Raw genomic sequence first — 20212 nt, forward strand, 5'->3', positions numbered from 1 at the left:
TTGTCTGTTGGTGACTGTGATTACAGCCCGAGCTTTGTTATTCTAGTGATAGATAGAGATGACGTCTGTGTGTGAAACAGCCAAATGAAAAGGCCTGTTTTATGTAAATAAAATGTTTCAACTTAGACCCAGTCAGGACACCACCGAGTTGAGTCTTGGTCCTCCATCTTCCTAGAGCGGAGCCGGAAGCTAGTGGGCTGGAACGCCGACTTTGGGAGACGTGAGACTGACCCTGCGGCCAGGGCACCAGGACTTACGGTGATCCGGTTCCAGCGGAGAGAGAACAGCAAACTTGTGATTCTTGAACGGTGGTTCTGGCTGGTACACAGAAACTTCCAAACCTCGCAGCTGGGAAGACCAGAGGCTGGTGCGTGACCGAAGCTTCTGGGCAGGGGAGAGGGAGGGAGCCCAGGACGTAGTTGTTGAGGCAGTTTCATGCTGTTGCGCAGGCTTATTCTGGAACACACTGTGTAGCTCAAGCTCACCGCAAACTCCAGAATATCTCCTGCTTCAGCATTCTAACGCTGTGTTTGCCAGCACTCCTGGGTTGAGTTGCTTTTATTTTTTGATGAGGTTTTTTTAACCCCCTTTGTTTGTTTGTTTTTGAGAGCGTTTCGTGAAGCCCATGTTGCCCCTGATTTGAACAATTTATCCTTCAACCTCCGAGCTGTGAGTTCATAGGCTGGCGCTGCCACACGTGGCTTCTGCATGTTTAAGTAGTTAATCACTGTAAGTAAATAGAATATTTGAATAGATAATCCGAAGTAGATGGGTGGACATGGCGGCTTTAAAAGGAATACGTGAGAGAATAGCGAATACAGAGGCCCTAAAGCTGGAGCTTGTCTGTCTTATTTACGGAATGACGAAGGCACCACGGTATTTCGAGCGCAGTGAAATTACCAGAAAGCATAAATACGCGGACAAAGTGTGCATTTGGTTGTGTGAAGAACTTGGTCTTGGGTGAAAGAAGGACATAATCTGGCAGATTTTGTAATTGGACATCCATAATGTGGATAGATTGGAGGATGGGCAGAAATGAAATCAAGAATAATCCAAAGTGGGGTGCTATTAAAAACCTACATCTGAGCATAGTAACTAATTTCTATAATCTTAGCAATTTGGAGAGGGATTGCCCATTGTTGGCTAGGGAGTGAGATCCTTGGGAAAAAGGAAAAACTGGCAGGAAGTGAGGAAAACTGGCAGGAAATCTGGCAGGAAGTGAAGATTTGTGTTAGTTGTGACTTTTGCTTCTGGATCAGATACACACACACACACGCAAGAGAGAAGGAAAGAATAATCAAAATTTTGGGTCTGTAGATTTTTTTTTCGCATTTTTTTTTTATTAACTTGAGTATTTCTTATTTACATTTCGAGTGTTATTCCCTTTCCCGGTTTCCGGGCCAACATCCCCCTAACCCCTCCCCCTCCCCTTCTATATGGGTGTTCCCCTCCCCAACCTCCCCCCATTGCCGCCCTCCCCCCAACAATCACGTTCACTGGGGGTTCAGTCTTAGCAGGACCCAGGGCTTCCCCTTATACTGGTGATCTTACTAGGATATTCAATGCTACCTATGAGGTCAGAGTCCAGTGTCAGTCCATGTATAGTCTTTGGGTAGTGGCTTAGTCCCTGGAAGCTCTGGTTGCTTGGCATTGTTGTTCATATGGGATCTCGAGCCCCTTCAGACTTTCCAGTTCTTTCTCTGATTCCTTCAACGGGGATCCTGTTCTCAGTTCAGTGGTTTGCTGCTGGCATTCGCCTCTGTATTTGCTGTATTCTGTCTGTGTCTCTCAGGAGAGATCTACATCCGGCTCCTGTCTGCCTGCACTTCTTTGCTTCATCCATCTTGTCTAATTGGGTGGCTGTATATGTATGGGCCACATGTGGGGCAGGCTCTGAATGGGTGTTCCTTCTGTCTCTGTTTTAATCTTTGCCTCTCTATTCTCTGCCAAGGATATTCTTGTTCCCCTTTTAAAGAAGGAGTGAAGCATTCACATTTTGATCATCCGTCTTGAGTTTCATTTGTTCTAGGCATCTAGGGTAATTCAAGCATTTGGGCTAATAGTCACTTACCAATGAGTGCATACCATGTATGTCTTTCTGTGATTGGGTTACCTCACTCAGGATGATATTTTCCAGTTCCAACCATTTGCCTACAAATTTCATAAAGTCATTGTTTTTGATAGCCGAGTAATATTCCATTGTGTAGATGTACCACATTTTCTGTATCCATTCCTCTGTTGAAGGGTATCTGGGTTCATTCCAGCTTCTGGCTATTATAAATAAGGCTGCTATGAATGTAGTGGAACACGTGTCTTTGTTATATGTTGGGGCATCTTTTGTGTATATGCCCAAGAGAGCTATAGCTGGGTCCTCAGGTAGTTCAATGTCCAATTTTCCGAGGAACCTCCAGACTGATTTCCAGAATGGTTGTACCAGTCTGCAATCCCACCAACAATGGAAGAGTGTTCCTCTTTCTCCACATCCTTGCCAGCATTTGCTGTCACCTGAGTTTTTGATCTTAGCCATTCTCACTGGTGTGAGGTGAAATCTCAGGGTTGTTTTGATTTGCATTTCCCTTATGACTAAAGATGTTGAACATTTCTTTAGGTGTTTCTTAGCCATTCGGCATTCCTCAGCTGTGAATTCTTTGTTTAGCTCTGAACCCCATTTTTTAATAGGGTTATTTGTTTCCCTGCGGTCTAACTTCTTGAGTTCTTTGTATATTTTGGATATAAGGCCTCTATCTGTTGTAGGATTGGTAAAGACCTTTTCCCAATCTGTTGGTTGCCATTTTGTCCTAACCACAGTGTCCTTTGCCTTACAGAAGCTTTGCAGTTTTATGAGATCCCATTTGTTGATTCTTGATCTTAGAGCATAAGCCATTGGTGTTTTGTTCAGGAAATTTTTTTCCAATGCCCATGTGTTGGAGATGCTGCCCTAGTTTTTCTTCTATTAGTTTGAATGTATCTGGTTTGATGTGGAGGCCCTTGATCCACTTGGACTTAAGCTTTGTACAGGGTGATAAGAATGGATCGATCTGCATTCTTCTACATGTTGACCTCCAGTTGAACCAGCACCATTTGCTGAAAATGCTATCTTTTTTCCATTTGATGGTTTTGGCTCCTTTCTCAAAAATCAAGTGACTATAGGTGTGTGGGTTCATTTCTGGGTCTTCAATTCTGTTCCATTGGTCTATCTGTCTGTCTCTGTACCAATACCATGCAGTTTTTATGACTATTGCTCTGTAATACTGCTTGAGTTCAGGGGTAGTGATTACCCCTGAAGTCCTTTTATTGTTGAGGATAGTTTTAGCTATACTGGGTTTTTTGTTATTCCAGATGAATTTGCAAGTTGTTCTGTCTAACTCTTTGAAGAAATAGATTGGTATTTTGATGGGGATTGCATTGAATCTGTAGATCGCTTTTGGTAAAATGGCCATTTTTATTGTATTAATCCTGCCAATCCATGAGCATGGGAGATCTTTCCATCTTCTGAGGTCTTCTTCAATTTCTTTCTTCAGAGTCTTGAAGTTCTTATTGTACAGATCTTTTACTTGTTTGGTTAAAGTCACACCGAGGTATTTTATATTATTTGGGTCTATTATGAAGGATGTCCTTTCCCTAATTTCTTTCTCGGCTTTTTTCTCTTTTGTGTAGAGGAAGGCTACTGATTTATTTGAGTTAATTTTATACCCAGCCACTTTGCTGAAGTTGTTTATCAGCTTTAGTAGTTCGCTGGTGGAACTTTTGGGATCACTTAAATATACGATCATATCATCTGCAAATAGGGATATTTTGACTTCTCTTTTCCAATCTGTATCCCTTTGACCTCCTTTTGTTTGATTGCTCTGGCTAGAACTTCAAGAACTATATTGAATAAGTAGGGAGAGAGTGGGCAGCCTTGTCTAGTCCCTGATTTTAGTGGGATTGCTTCAAGTTTCTCTCCATTTAGTTTAATGTTAGCAACTGGTTTGCTGTATATGGCTTTTACCATGTTTAGGTATGGGCCTTGAATTCCTATTCTTTCCAGGACTTTTATCATGAAGGGGTGTTGAATTTTGTCAAATGCTTTCTCAGCATCTAATGAAATGATCATGTGGTTTGTTCTTTCAATTTGTTTATCTAATGGATCACGTTGATGGCTTTCCGTATATTAAACCATCCCTGCATGCCTGGGATGAAGCCTACTTGATCATGGTGGATGACTGTTTTGATGTGCTCTTGGATTCGGTGTGCCAGAATTTTATTGAGTATTTTTGCGTCGATATTCATAAGGGAAATTGGTCTGAAGTTCTCTTTCTTTATTGGGTCTTTGTGTGGTTTAGGTATAAGAGTAATTGTGCCTTCATAGAAGGAATTCGGTAGTGCTCCATTTGTTTCTATTTTGTGGAATAGTTTGGATAATATTGGTATGAGGTCTTCTATGAAGGTCTGATAGAATTCTGAACTAAACCCATCTGGACCTGGGCTCTTTTTGGTTGGGAGACCTTTAATGACTGCTTCTGTTTCCTTAGGAGTTATGGGGTTGTTTAACTGGTTTATCTGTTCCTGATTTAACTTCGGTACCTGGTATCTGTCTAGGAAATTGTCCATTTCCTGCAGATTTTCAAGTTTTGTTGAATATAGGCTTTTATAGTAAGATCTGATGATTTTTTGAATTTCCTCTGAATCTGTAGTTATGTCTCCCTTTTCATTTCTGATTTTGTTAATTTGGACACATTCTCTGTGTCCTCTCGTTAGTCTGCCTAAGGGTTTATCTATCTTGTTGATTTTTTTCAAAGTATCAACTTTTGGTTCTGTTGATTCTTTCTATGGTCCTTTTTGTTTCTACTTGGGTGATTTCAGCTCTGAGTTTGATTATTTCCTGCCTTCTACTCCTCCTGGGTGTATTTGCTTCTTTTGCATCTAGAGCTTTTAGGTGTGCTGTCAAGCTGCTGACATATGCTCTTTCCTGTTTCTTTCTGCAGGCACTCAGAGCTATGAGTTTTCTTCTTAGCACAGCTTTCATTGTGTCCCATAAGTTTGGGTATGTTGTACCTTCATTTTCATTAAATTCTAAAAAGTCTTTAATTTCTTTCTTTATTTCTTCCCTGAGCAGGTTATCATTGAGTACAGCATTGTTCAACTTCCACATATATGTGGGCGTTTTTCCCTTATTGTTATTGAAGACCACCTTTAGTCTGTGGTGGTCTGATAGGACGCATGGAATTATTTCTATCTTTCTGTACCTGTTGAGGCCCATTTTTTGACCAATTATATGGTCAGTTTTGGAGAAAGTACCATGAGGAGCTGAGAAGAAGGTATATCCTTTTGCTTTAGGATAGAATGTTCTATAGATATCTGTTAAGTCCATTTGGCTCATGACTTCTCTTAGTCTGTCTACATCTCTGTTTAATTTCTGTTTCCATGATCTGTCCATTGATGAGAGTGTGGTGTTGAAATCTCCTACTATTATTGTGTGAGGTGCAATGTGTGTTTTGAGCTTTAGTAAGGTTTCTTTTATGTATGTAGGAGCTCTTGTATTTGGGGCATAGATATTTAGGATTGAGAGTTCATCTTGGTGGATTTTTCCTTTGATGAATATGAAGTGTCCTTCCTTATCTTTTTTGATGACTTTTAGTTGAAAATTGATTTTATTTGATATTAGAATGGCTACTCCAGCTTGCTTCTTCTGACCATTTGCTTGGAAAGTTGTTTTCCAGCCTTTCACTCTGAGGTAATGTCTGTCTTTGTCTATGAGGTGTGTTTCCTGTAGGCAACAGAATGCAGGGTCCTCGTTGCGTATCCAGTTTGTTAATCTATGTCTTTTTATTGGGGAGTTGAGGCCATTGATGTTGAGAGGTATTAAGGAATAGTGATTATTGCTTCCTGTTATATTCATATTTGGATATGAGGTTATGTTTGTGTGCTTTACTTCTCTTTGTTTTGTTGCCAAGACGATTAGTTTCTTGATTCTTCTAGGGTAGAACTTGCCTCCTTATGTTGGGCTTTACCATTTATTATCCTTTGTAGTGCTGGATTTGTAGAAAGATATTGCGTAAATTTGGTTTTGTCATGGAATATCTTGGTTTCTCCATCTATGTTAATTGAGAGTTTTGCAGGATACAGTAACCTGGGCTGGCATTTGTGTTCTCTTAGGGTCTGTATGACATCTGTCCAGGATCTTCTGGCTTTCATAGTCTCTGGCGAAAAGTCTGGTGTGATTCTGATAGGTCTGCCTTTACATGTTACTTGACCTTTTTCCCTTACTGCTTTTAATATTCTTTCTTTATTTTGTGCATTTGGTGTTTTGACTGTTATATGTCGGGAGGTGTTTCTTTTCTGGTCCAATCTATTTGGTGTTCTGTAGGCTTTTTGTATGCCTATGGGTATCTCTTTTTTTAGGTTAGGGAAGTTTTCTTCTATGATTTTGTTGAAGATATTTACTGGTCCTTTGAGCTGAGAGTCTTCACTCTCTTCTATACCTATTATCCTTAGGTTTGATCTTCTCATTGGGTCCTGGATTTCCTGTATGTTTTGGACCAGTAGCTTTTTCCCGCTTTACATTATCTTTGACAGTTGAGTCGATGATTTCTATGGAATTTTCTGCTCCTGAGATTCTCTCTTCTATCTCTTGTATTCTGTTGGTGAAGCTCGTATCTATGGCTCCTTGTCTCTTCTTTTGGTTTTCTATATCCAGGGTTGTTTCTATGTGTTCTTTCTTGATTGCTTCTATTTCCATTTTTAATTCCTTCAACTGTTTGATTGTGTTTTCCTGGAATTCTTTCAGGAATTTTTGTGATTCCTCTCTGTAGGCTTCTACTTGTATATTTATGTTTTCCTGTGTTTCTCTAAGGGAGTTCCTCACGTCTTTCTTGAAGTCCTCCAGCATCATGATCAAATATTATTTTGAAACTAGATCTTGCTTTTCTGATGTGTTTGGATATTCCGTGTTTGCTTTGGTGGGAGAATTGTGCTCCGATGATGCCATGTAGTCTTGCTTTCCGTTGCTTGGATTCCTGCGTTTGCCTCTTGCCATCAAATTATCTCTAGTGTTACTTTGTTCTTCTATTTCTGACAGTGGCTAGACTGTCCTATAAGCCTGTGTGTCAGGGGTGCTGTAGACCTGTTTTCCTGTTTTCTTTCAGCCAGTTATGGGAGCAGAGTGTTCTGCTTTCGGGCGTGTAGTCTTTCCTATCTACAGGTCATCAGCTGTTCCTGTGGGCCTGTATCCTGAGTTCACTAGGCAGGTCTCTTGGGGTAGGAAGGTTTGTCTTACCTGTGGTGCCGAGACTCAAGTTTGCTAGTGGGTTGCTGTCTACGAGCTCTCCGCCGGCGTAGCAACCAGGAAGATCTGCCCCGCCCTTTCAGAGAGCTTCGGTGCACCAGAGTTCCAGATGGCGTTTGGTGTTTTCCTCTGGAATCAGTAATGTGGGCAGAGTGCAGTCTCTTCTGGTTTCCCAGGCATGTCTGCCTCTCTGAAGGTTTAGCTCTCCATCCCAGGGGATTTGGGTGCAGAGAACTGTTTATCTGGTCGGTCCCTTCAGGTTCTGGTGGTGTCTCAGACAGCAGCAGATTTGCTGCTGCTGTGCCCTTATCCAAGGGAACCCAGAGGCTGTATACAGTTTCCTCTTGGGCCAGGCATGTGGCCCTGTAGATTTCCTAAAACAGGATCAAAGGTAAGTTCAGCCCAGGGTTCGTGGTGCACACCTTTAATTCCAGCATTAGGGAGGCAGAGGCAGGCAGATCTCTGTGGGTTCAAGGCCAGCCTGGTATATAGAACATGTTTCTGGACAAGCAGAGCAACACAGAGAAAACCTGCGTTGGGCAGGAAGGGCAAACACACACACACACACACACACACACACACACACACACACACACACACACACACAAAACTCTCCAAGTTTCGGCTATTGTATAAGGTAGTTCTTAGGTGTCTGAGGAGATTGAATTAGCAAGGAAAGCAAAGGTGGCATAGCTCTGTTGACTTGTTTATTGTGACATGAGCTGTGACTAATCAATAAGAAGAAAAAGTTTAAGGGGTTTTTCCATGTTAAGAGTGGAATATATAAGGAACCGAGAACAAAGAACAACAAAAGTACCACAAGTTTGGTCGTTAAAGCATAAGAAAGATTTAGACCATATTAAATGTGTTAGAGTTGATCTTGATGGTAATGGCAATTCCTTGTGTTCAACAGGCTTCATTTCCCCCTTAGGAAGATCTCAGGTGCAGTGTGGGAAATAATTGGTGTCAGGAAGGCCAGCTTTAGATCAGTGACTCAACCTTCCTATCGCTGTGCCCCTTTAATAGTTCCTTGTGTTGTAGTGACCCCCCCAACCACAAAATTATTTTCATTGCTACTTTATATTTGTAATTTTGCTGCTGTTTTGGACTGTAATGTAAATATTTTTGGAGACAGAGCTTTGCCAAAGGGGTCACGACCCACAGATTGAGAACTGCTGAGTTCGAGTATTCTGAGTAGGAGAGCATGTCATCAACAAAATGGAAGAAGGGTGTATATGAGAGATAGGAAGCTGTAGAATTAAAAGGCTGCTGGAGAGATGGCTCAGTAGTTAAGAGCACAGAGAAGGACATAATCTGACAATATTTTGTAATTGGCCATCCATAATGTGGATAGATTGGAGGATGGGCAGAAATGAAATCAAGAATAATCCAAAGTGGGGTGTTATTAAAAACCTGTATCTGAGCATAGTGACTAATTTCTATAATCTTAGCACTTGGGAGGAGGATTGCCCATTGTTGGCTAGGGAGTGAGATCCTTGGGAAAAAGGAAAAACTTGCAGGAAGCACTAGAAGACTCATATTCAGATCCCAACACCCACACGGCAGCTCAACCACTGGATAACTCCAGATTTGAGATCTACACCATCTTCTGGCTCTCTTCAGGCAAACATGTAATGCACAATCACAGACATACATGCAGGCAAAACATCCATTTTTTTTAAAGGAACTTGATTAATTATATATATACAGTATGAAAAAGGGGAAGAGAATGGTCAGTCTCCTGGCTTGAATGACAAGGTAGATGGAGCTCCTCCCAAAGACAGGTTAACTATCGTATATGTGTGTATCACATCGTAGAACTGACTCACCACTAATTTATGTGTTATGTTTGTATCAGAGTTCTTACTGCCTTTAAGAAGAGATTTGTTTTTTAAGTTATTTATGTATGTCCAGATAAGTGCACTAGGGTACAGTCATCCTTGGAAGCCTGAAAGGTACTCAGATCTTCCCGTGCTACGGTTACTGGTGTTGAGAGCCACCCAGCAGGGTTCAGGGAGCTGCACTTGGATTCTTTGAAAGAGCTATTTTCTTAACCACAGAGCCATCTCCTCAGCCCCTTTTTAAACCCTTTTAAAGAACTAGTATCCCTGCGGTCTAACTTCTTGAGTTCTCTGTATATTTTTGGATATAAGGCCTCTATCAGTTGTAGGATTGGTAAAGATCTTTTCCCAATCTGTGGGTTGCCATTTTGTCCTAACCACAGTATCCTTTGCCTTACAGAAGCTTTGCAGTTTTATGAGATCCCATTTGTCGATTCTTGATCTTAGAGCATAAGTGTTTTTGTTCAGGAAATTTTCTCCAGTGCCCATGTGTTCGAGATGCTGCCCTAGTTTTTCTTCTATTAGTTTGCATGTATCTGATTTGATGTGGAGGTCCTTGATCCACTTGGACTTAAGCTTTGTACAGGGTGATAAGTATGGATCGATCTGCATTCTTCTACATGCTGACCTCCAGTTGAACCAGCACCATTTGCTGAAAATGCTATCTTTTTCCCATTTGATGGTTTTGGCTCCTTTGTCAAAAATCAGGTGACCATAGGTGTGTGGGTTCATTTCTGGGTCTTCAATTCTATTCCACTGGTCTATCTGTCTGTCTCTGTACCAATACCATGCAGTTTTTATCACTATTGCTCTGTAATACTGCTTGAGTTCAGGGATAGTGATTTCCCCATAAGTCCTTTTATTGTTGAGGATAGTTTTAGCTATCCTGGGTTTTTTGTTATTCCAGATGAATTTGCAAATTGTTCTGTCTAACTCTCTGAAGAATTGGGTTGGTATTTTGATGGGGATTGCATTGAATCTGTAGATCGCTTTTGGTAAAATGGCCATTTTTACTATATTAATTCTGCCAATCCATGAGCGTGGGAGATCTTTCCATCTTCTGAGATCTTCTTCAATTTCTTTCTTCAGAGGCTTGAAGTTCTTCTCGTACAGATCTTTCACTTGCTTGGTTAAAGTCACACCAAGGTATTTTATATTATTTGGGACTATTATGAAGGGTGTCGCTTCTCTAATTTCTTTCTCGGCTTTTTTCTCTTTTGTGTAGAAGAAGGCTACTGATTTATTTGAGTTAATTTTATACCCAGCCACTTTGCTGAAGGTGTTTATCAGGTTTAGTAGTTCTCTGGTGGAACTTTTGGGGTCACTTAAATATACGATCATATCATCTGCAAATAGGGATATTTTGACTTCTCTTTTCCAATCTGTATCCCTTTGACCTCCTTTTGTTGTCTGATTGCTCTGGCTAGAACTTCAAGAACTATATTGAATAAGTAGGGAGAGAGTGGGCAGCCTTGTCTAGTCCCTGATTTTAGTGGGATTGCTTCAAAGTTTCTCTCCATTTAGTTTAATGTTAGCTACTGGTTTGCTGTATATGGCTTTTAATATGTTTAGATATGGGCCTTGAATTCCTATTCTTTCCAGGACTTTTATCATGAAGGGGTGGTGAATTTTGTCAAATGCCCTTCAACAGAGGAATGGATACAGAAAATGTGGTACATCTACACAATGGAATATTACTCAGCTATCAAAAACAATGACTTTATGAAATTCATAGGCAAATGGTTGGAACTGGAAAATATCATCCTGAGTGAGGTAACCCAATCACAGAAAAACACACATGGTATGCACTCATTGAAAAGTGGCTATTAGCCCAAATGCTTGAATTACCCTAGATGCACAGAACATATGCTTCACTCCTTCTTTAAAAGGGGAACAAGAATACCCGTGGGAGGGAATAGGGAGGCAAAGTTTAGAACAGAGGCAAAAGGAACACCCATTCAGAGCCTGCCCCACATGTGGCCCATACATATACAGCCACCCAATTAGATAAGATGGGTGAAGCAAAGAAGTGCAGGCTGACAGGAACCGGATGTAGATCTCCTGAGAGACACAGCCAGAATACAGCAAATACATAGGCGAATGCCATCATTGAACCACTGAACTGCAAACGGGACCCCTGTTGAAGGAATCAGAGAAAGGACTGGAAGAGCTTGAAGGGGCTCGAGACCTCATATGAACAACAATGCCAACCAACCAGAGCTTCCAGGGCCTAAGCCACTACCCAAAGACTATACATGGACTGACCCTGGGCTCCAACTGCATAGGTAGCAATGAATAGCCTAGTAAGAGCACCAGTGGAAGGGGAAGCCCTTGGTCCTGCCAATACTGAACCCCTAGCGATCGTGATTGTTGCGGGGGAGGGTGGTAATGGGGGGAGGGTGGGGAGGGGAACAGCCATACAGAAGGGGAGGGGGAAGGTTAGGAGGATGTTGGCCCGGAAACTGGGAAGGGGAATAACACTTGAAATGTAAATAAGAAATACTCAAGTTAATAAAGATGGGAAAAAAAGAAATAGTATCAATTTTCATATTTTTTGGTCAAGAGATGTCTAAAAAAGAGATTTATTAAAATAAAATCATGACGGGTGAAAGATGATTGTTTGGGAAGAGGCTCATGGGGGGGGGCAACCGATCAAAATATATATGCGTGACATATCATGATAAAATCCATTGTTGTACATAGTTAGTAGGAAAAAAGCCAAAGATTTTTTACTACAAGGATTGCCTCATGGTTATCAAGTCCTAAGATCTTCAGGGAGAATCAGCAAGCTAAAAACAGAACAGTAAATAATTTCATTGTAGTGCAAGTCAAAGACTTCAAGTCTGAAGGCAAGAGACTTGGGATCCAAAAGAACTGAATTCTCAGTTCAGAGATGAAAGAAAAAGTAAAACATTAGTATCTTGCTTGAAAACTGCTGGAGAGGAAGTCTTCCTCTCATTTGTAAGAGGATGAGTCCTTTGTTCTCAAACTTTCTGTTGATCTGGCTAGGCCACTGCATTATGAAGAATAGTGTGTTTTATTCTGTCTATAGTCTGTTAAATATTAAATCCAAAATAATGTTTGACCTAATATTTTCACCCATGTCTCAGAAGTGACTTATGAACTAACCACCACAATACGAACCTGACATTTTCTGACCAATAAACATCACTTCCTTTGTCTTTCTCAAGCCTCTATTAATAGGTCATGCAGCTCCGAGCCTCTCACATCCTTGCTACTTGAGAGGTAGGAGTGGGGGGGTTGTTTCAGCTAAGATATATGAGGCTTCATTGAGCAACCCAGCAAAACCACATCACAAAGAAACAAATACTAGTAATGGCTTTTAAATTTAAGTATTTGGTCATAAGCTTCCTGGCTCTGCCTCTGGAGTGTTGGCATATAAACCTGAAGTACCATATCTGCTTTAAATGTTTGGTGTTTTTAATGCAAGCATCAGATTCCAAATATTTCACTTAGCTATGTCTCCTTAATCTAGAACATTAACCTCCCAACATACATCTGTTAAGTATGTAGATTGACTGAGTTCTGGATTTCTCAGAAAGTTTCCTCAGTAAATTCATGATAAATAATATTTATTAAAAGTGTTCCATAAGTAATAGGGTCCTTGGTATTGGTGCCTTATGGTGCCTTAGTATTGATGCTGCTACACTTGCTCATTTGGTTATATTTTCAACTGCCAAATACCCTTTTTTCCCTCTTTACTGATTCACAGGGGTTTGGTTAGCACAGAGAACTTTCTGTTCTTCCCTCTTTTCACCCAGTCATTTTAGCATTCATTTGTGGCTCTCAACTAAATTATTCGAAAGTTTTTAAATGGCCGTTTTTCAAATCTATTCCAATTTCTAGTTTGGGTGGCAACCTATAAATGTTTTCTCTCACTTTGCTTATATATTCTTAGGAGTAGCTGCTTTGGAGAACACAAATGGCTAGAAGGAAACAACCCTCAGGAAAGATCACTTGTTGCTGTTGTTACTACTAGCACAGCTGTTTCTGTGACTTGTGTTTTTAGGAGTCTCTCAGGATACAGTCAAAAGAAAGGTCTCCAAAACAAAGTGCCTGAAGCAAGGGATGGCACTGGCCTTGGTGAGTGTGTGTTCATGTGTTTTTCCTCTTTTTTTTTTTTTAAACTTCTTTGAGAGTTTTCAACATGTTCTGATCATATTCTGTTCCCACACATACCTCTTCCCAGATCCACCCTAACAAGCGTGCATACTCTTTGGCTCCCCTGAATCTGAAGGAGGAGCTTCAGGTAATGAGAGAATCACTATTGTTCATGGTATCAGAGGTCTGGCCTTGGGGAGGGGATCCTAACAGACTAAATTTAGTGACTTGTCACTCAGTCCAATGAGAGAGATGTGTGGTAGTGAAACAAGATAAGAACCAGTTACTTAGCAAATCCATATTGGGAAGAAGCAGGAAGACAGTGTCCTTAGCCCTGTCTTCAGTGCCCTGACTCAGAGTTAAATGGAGAAAGGACAAATGCTGAGAGGAGAGAGAGCACATAACAGTCCTTGTCGATCTGTCTTGGACAAACTGACCAGTCATTTCATGCTGGGTCTGTAAGGTCCTAATACCTCCAGAAAAGTTACTATTGCCGAGGCAGCCAATGCTGGTTAGTGGACACTATCATGGGTGATCTGTCTGCAGAGTTCTTAGTGTCTTGAAAATAACTTATTCTTATCTTGGTGACATTAGCCTTAAAAGGGGACTAGAAGCTATGTGTGGTAGTATAGGACTTTAATCTCAAATTCCAGGCCAGTCAGTACCACATAGTACTAAGAGCCTGTCTTAAAAGATAAAAAAACAAAAGAATGGGACTACTAGCAAGGGTATAGAAATTAGGAGCTGTCAACTTTTGTTCTCCAATTGTGGAAGAGACATTTCTTATCTGTGCAGAGATGAGTAGAAATACGACTCACAGCTTAAGATAGCAAAAGAGATAGATACAGTTGTAGATCCAAGTATGTGCTATAAGCCACTGTTAAAACTACTGTGCTTGGGAACAGGGATTCAAAGTTCAAGGGGACAGAAAAGGCGTTGGGCAGGAGCCATTGTGCAAACAGTTCAGGCAGCTGCGCTATGAGGAAAGCACTGGACCTCGAGAGGTTTTACGCCGACTCAGGGAGCTCTGCAGACAGTGGCTGCGGCCTGAGACCCACAGCAAGGAGCAGATCCTGGAGCTGCTGGTACTGGAGCAGTTCTTGACCATCCTGCCAAGAGATCTGCAGGTCCAGGTGCTCGAGCACCACCCAGAGACTGGGGAGGACCTGGTGGGAATACTGGAAGATTTGCAGCTGGATCGTGGAAAAGCGGGAGAGCAGAAGGTAAGGGGTACAGGTGCCCATTTGCAGGAAAGTAAGAAGTGAGCCCCCCAGGTCACACAGGTGGACATGAGCACAGCAGTGGGCGGGGCACTGCTCACTGCTGGTCGGTGTCAGCCTCTACTCACCCTTGCCATTGCTACCCCAGGTGAGGCTGAAGTGTGCGGATATTCTCCATTCTGCCTCTTAGCCTCTTTAAAGGTTCTATGTTCTCTTTTCTGACATTGAAGTGTTTTCTTTAATCAGTTTCCTAATTATCTGTACTTATCTCTAGGACTCAGCCCAAAGAACCAGACCGACTGTGCTGGTTGGAGAGCCAGCCCCTCATAGAGAAGCACAGGAGCAACCGGGGTTTGTGGTTCTGAAGCCTGAGGAGAGAGGTAAGAACAAAATGGCATCTTTTTGCATTTGAGTTATGGTAGGCTATGTAGTGCCTCTGCCTTGGCACCCATAGCCTTTTGATGTTTGTCTTTATCAGCTCTGTTGTGGCTTAATTTGTATACACAATCTACACTAGTCAGTGGAGGTTTTGTTTTGTTGTTTTGTTTGCTTGATTTTGTATATACAATAAACTTAACAGCACAGTCAAGATTTAAAAGATCTACAACTCTAAACAATTTGAATGAACAGCATACCAAGGAGAAGTGGAGCTGGACCTACCTGTTGCTCTTCCCTAAGGCACAGAATCTCAGGCAGAATTTCTTTATTTTTCTCCTATCTCCAAATCACTGTGAATGGCCATGCTGGGGAAGGGGGAGTTAAGATCAGTTTCTTTGGCTCTGATTTGTTACTTTTCTATTTCTTCTTTTGGTGCCTCTCTCTTCCTTTTTTGACACAAGGTCTTCCTGTGTAGCTCTGGCTGATCTCAACTTCAACTATGTAGGTTAGCTGGCCTTGAACTCTCCAGTGTCTTTGATACTTTCTCTAAGTTACCTTGTATTCTTCTCTGTCACTTAAATACAAATGTGTTGATGTCTCCCCTTGCTTAGATCCCTTAGTGAACTGGGTAATGCTATTCTGTTTTTTCACATGAAGGACTGTGGCCATGTCGGGAAGAGGATCAGAGAGCTATAGCAGCCCCTCCCTCCAGGCAATAATGAATTGTGCTATGCCTCCCACTCAGAGGCACTCTGTCAAGCCCAGTTCATTCCCATTTCCCCTTCCACTTTCCTTCTGGGTCCTTCCTGCCTCATTCACCCTATTCCTCCTTCCTGGTTCCCTACTGGCTTACTGTCTGGGTCTTCCTCACCTGTGTTCTCATAGGAAGTTACCTTCCGGTTTCTGGCTTCTTTCTCTCTTAGTTAAAGAACAAGGTTTTGTTTTGTGCCCTGAATCTGTTACAGGTCCTGACCTTGAGTAAACAGTACCTACTGCTAACTGGGTATTCTTACTTCTAAAGCTGACCTCTGCTGTCTTCTTCCCTGTTCAGTATGAGAAAAACTTGCAACATTTGAATAGGATAGGGAACATGCTGTTCCTTTCAGAAAGGAAGACTTCATATTTCAACATGATGCTTTTGTGAATGCATTATTCTCAAGGTCTTATGTTCTTGGTACTGTTGATTTATTGATAAGGACTTTACTCAGTGATAAAATTGGCACTGTGCAAACACATCTTCATTTCTCAAAGTACCTTCCCCGTTTAGCTTGGTGGTCCTCAGGTGACCTAGTTGATGGTGCTTGTTTTTTCCCAGGTGACTGATCATGATCAAGAACATGCAGGCATGCTTTTAGTAACTTCGTTATGTGTGATGTATACCACATAATAAAGCTTAGAACATTTAAAATAAATTACTCTCACAATCCCTGCCCTCCCCAAATCCAGCACAGTTAACATTTCTTGGGTCCAGCTGGATGGGCTGGCACATGGCTGTGATTGTGGGCCTTGAGAGCCTGAGAGAAGAGGATTGCTGTATGGTTTAGGTTAGGCCAGTTATTCTGCATAGTGAAACCTTACCTCAAAAAAAAAAAAAAAAACAAATGACCAAACAAACAAAACCACAATTTCTCATATATCACTCCATACATATATTTTAAATAATCATAAGCAAAAATTTTTTTGAGGGGGTGTTGAAGAGAGAGCTCATCTTATAAGAAAACTTTTACAGAGGACCTAGTTTCAGTTCCCAGTACCCACATTGCAGCTCACAACATTCTGTAACTCCAGTTTCAGGGAACTGGGCACCCTCTTATGGTTTCCTTGGTGCTACCTGCATGTTCTGTACATGTATTCGTGCAAATGAAACACTCACACATAACAATCTTTAATTTATACACATGGCTTTATTTATGTATCTCCTATTTGAAGATTCCTCTCCCTGAACACCAAAAATAAAATAATCAGTGATGTATATATTTAATGTTTTAGGTAAAGAGACAAGGAGTGAGAATGGGAAGTTCACTGGAGGGATAGACTCTTGTGGAAGAGTGGAATCATCCTGTACAATGTCTGAACCCATCGAGGCCCAGTGTGAGGACCTGAGCTTGAAAAAGTATCCAGCCATGCCCAAAGGAAAAACTAACAGTCAATGCTTAGAAACTAAGGAGAGACTTGTTCAGAACTCAGGCCTGATTGAACGTGACAGAACGCATACAGGAGAAAGGTCCTGTGAATCTGTAGTGTATCAGAGTTCTGTTGCTACTGAACATCAGGAAATCTCTAAAGAGAAAGGTCACCCCTGCCAAGAGTGTGGGAAAGTCTTTCAGAGAAGTTCACACCTCATCAGACATCAGAAAATCCATCTTGGTGAGAAGCCTTACCAGTGCAAAGAGTGTGGAAAAGTCTTTAGCCAGAATGCAGGTCTTTTGGAGCATCTCAGGATCCATACTGGAGAAAAACCCTATCTGTGTATCCATTGTGGAAAGAACTTCAGGCGAAGCTCTCATCTTAATAGACATCAAAAAATTCACAGTCAGGATGAGCCCCGAGAATGCAAGGAGTGTGGGAAAACCTTTAGTCGGGCCCTCCTCCTCACCCACCATCAGAGAGTCCATGGTCGTTCCAAAAGACATCATTGTAATGAGTGTGGGAAAGCCTTCAGTTTGACCTCTGACCTTATTCGACATCACAGGATTCACACTGGAGAAAAACCTTTCAAATGTAATGTGTGTCAGAAAGCTTTCCGTCTAAATTCACACCTAGATCAGCACGTCAGAATCCACAATGAAGAAAAACTCTACAAGTGTAGTGAATGCAATGAAGCCTTCAGGCAGAAGTCTGGTCTCTTTCAGCATCAGCGACATCACCATAAAAGTAAACTGGCTTGATGAGGTTCTTTGAAATATCGGGATGTTACATTGATAAGCAAACAGTGCTTTAAACACCAGGGCTTCAGTATTCTTGGAAGCCATTTGCCTCCATTGTTTCCCTCTCTTGACTTTACTGAAAGTCATAATTAATTAGACTATAATAATTTTACCCTAAGAGTGGAATCAGAGTTAAACAAGTATTCACTACAGAACTTCTCAGATCTTTGGATGTGATAAGTACACGATCATTTATCTCTTAAGTATTAGCTTTATGTATGAATGAAGTTTTTTAAATCAGCAAGTCAAGTGCCTATAGGTTTATACAGAACAAGATCAAGCTGATATTTTTGCAAGTACTGTAACAGCAGGCTCCTAAAAAATAAAAGAGCTGGGGAGATGGCTCAATGGTTAATCCAAGTTGCTATGCAAATGTAAGGACTGTTTTAGATCCCCAGCACCCATGTTGAAGTCTAATGAGTATAGTGGCCAGCCTGTGGCCTGTGGTTCCACTCCTCAGGTGGCAGAAATGGGATCTTTAGAGCAAGCTGGCTAGCCAGACTAGCTATTAGCAAACTTAGAATTCAGGTGGGAGAGTTTGGAGAGCAGTTGGAGTTATCGAGAAAGACTCCTGATGATAATCTAAGTACACATGTATCCATACACTTTTACAGCCATACATGCAAACATCATACATGTGAAAAGAAAAACCTAAGGAGCTAGAGTGATGAGTCAGCAGTTAACACATCTGCTCTTGCAGAGGACCCGTAGCGTTTTTAATTCCTAACACCTCCATATCATAGCAGCTCACAACCACCTGTAACCCCAGTTCCAGGGATCTGATGCCCTCTTCTGGCCTTCTCAGGTTCCTATACACAGTGGTCCACAGAAACTGGTGGACACACCTAGAAAACTGGTAAAATATTTTTAGGCCCAAAATTAATAATGCTTGGAAATATACATTCTCAAGAGTTTAATATAGGTTGAACATTTTCCCTATTGAGTCCACACACACACTGGCTTCATATCCTCTTTACCCTTGTACCATCAATGAACACATTTCTGAAAGCAAAGATAGCTTTTGCTGTTTAACTATAGAACCTAGCCTTAGGATTAGCTCATGTCAATTTACATTCCCTACCCATTTGAACCATGGTATCACAGTTTTTCAAATTATAAATCAAGTTTTACTTAAACTATGCAAGAGACTTTGAGTCACTTGATGAATGAACTGTGTTGAATTATTCTAAGCAACAACTTGCTTACTGGGCAGTGCCAGTACAGTGACCACTTGAAGGATACTTCTTAATAAATGTCCCATAAGGGAAAATGCTTTCTTTCCCTTTGATACCAATGATGAAAATTTAAATGATACTTATTTTGAAATCATTTTGACCATTAAAATCAAATCAGCTTGGAGAGATGGTCATGGTCTTCATGCCGTATTGACTGTCTCGCTAGTGATGAAAAGTAGTAAGCTTGGAGCCTTCCCAAGCGCATCACCAGACTGCTAAAGCATAGTTTATGGTTGGGAATTGCACAGGGTGTACTTCTCCAAGACAAGGGCTTCTTAAGGTATGCCGATTTGGCAAGATAAGAGGACCCTTGTAGTGATTACGACTTGGTTTTACTACACTTGGCTTACAAATAAATAGCGACTTAGAAGAGCTTATTTTTCTTGTCCGATAGAAAAGGATAGAGTCAGTCCAACACAGATCTGTGGTATCACTAGATCTGAATCTAGTCAACTTGCTGCCAGTCACATCTAAAAGGGGACAGACCAAGGACTGTTAGGCAAAATTCTAACATTAATCTTCACTTTCATCCCCCTTTAGCCAAACTTTTAGCTCTGCACAGAGTAAGACCCTCCTCTTTGTCAAGATTTTTGCCCTAAGATCAAGGGGCTGGCAGAACCAAGAAGAACCTTTTTTTGACCATACCTTGATGTGATGGTTGCACCTTTAGCAGTCATATGGCCTTAAAAACTGACAGCATGGACTATGGTCCTCAACACTACCAAAATAACAGTGTTAGCATGCGATCAGTCTCCTTGATGGTTAGCTCATGTCCATGCCAGAATGTGCATGTAACAGGCATTTGTAACACTTGTAATTCCTAAACCTCAGAAGAAAGCACCTGTTTAGTACAGGCTTTATATTTCTACTGTTGAACATACTTTTATGCATTGATTAATCACGTATCTATCACTGTGTAAAAGTGATGTCTTTTCTGGCCTTTCTCCTTTTATTCCTAAACAGCATGGTCCTTAAAAATTAGAGAACTATCAAATTTTTAAATGCACATTACTTTTTGTCAGTTTGTGTGTGTAGTATTTACCCAACAAATATATTTAAAGCAATGTAAAAACATAATTATCGATAGTGTAAAGAAAATACTTTTCTATAGAAATAGTGATATTGACAGTATTGTAAACAGTCTGTAAAGAGTTAATGAAGTTTTGAAGTAATTTTTGAATAAAATTAAAACTTTAAAAAGAAAGATTTTTGAATGGCGTTT

At 41.0% G+C, this 20212-nt stretch overlaps 1 protein-coding gene and 1 non-coding gene across 4 annotated transcripts; one reads left to right on the top strand and one right to left on the bottom strand.

Annotated features, from left to right (window-relative positions):
- Positions 1–216: 216 nt before the first annotated feature.
- Positions 217–20194, top strand: Zscan26 (zinc finger and SCAN domain containing 26). 3 transcript variants are annotated; one of them, NM_001400598.1, is made up of 6 exons: positions 217–367; positions 13028–13212; positions 13319–13378; positions 14136–14453; positions 14725–14830; positions 16818–20194. In NM_001400598.1, the coding sequence occupies exons 2-6, from the start codon at positions 13198–13200 to the stop codon at positions 17714–17716; spliced, it is 1398 nt and encodes a 465-aa protein (NP_001387527.1). In that variant the 5' UTR covers positions 217–367; positions 13028–13197; the 3' UTR covers positions 17717–20194. The 3 variants fall into 3 exon arrangements, with proteins under 3 accessions (NP_001387527.1, NP_001387528.1, XP_017456276.1); NM_001400599.1 differs by having other exon boundaries at positions 13139–13212; XM_017600787.3 differs by lacking the exon at positions 217–367 and adding an exon at positions 664–729 and having other exon boundaries at positions 13139–13212.
- Mir1896 (microRNA 1896) lies at positions 17407–17487 on the bottom strand. Its single transcript, NR_128670.1, has one exon. It is a non-coding gene; the product is annotated as a microRNA 1896 (primary transcript).
- Positions 20195–20212: the final 18 nt, after the last annotated feature.

The sequence above is a fragment of the Rattus norvegicus genome, chromosome 17 (assembly GCF_036323735.1).
Source record: "Rattus norvegicus strain BN/NHsdMcwi chromosome 17, GRCr8, whole genome shotgun sequence".
NCBI classification, from domain to species: Eukaryota; Metazoa; Chordata; class Mammalia; order Rodentia; family Muridae; genus Rattus; species Rattus norvegicus.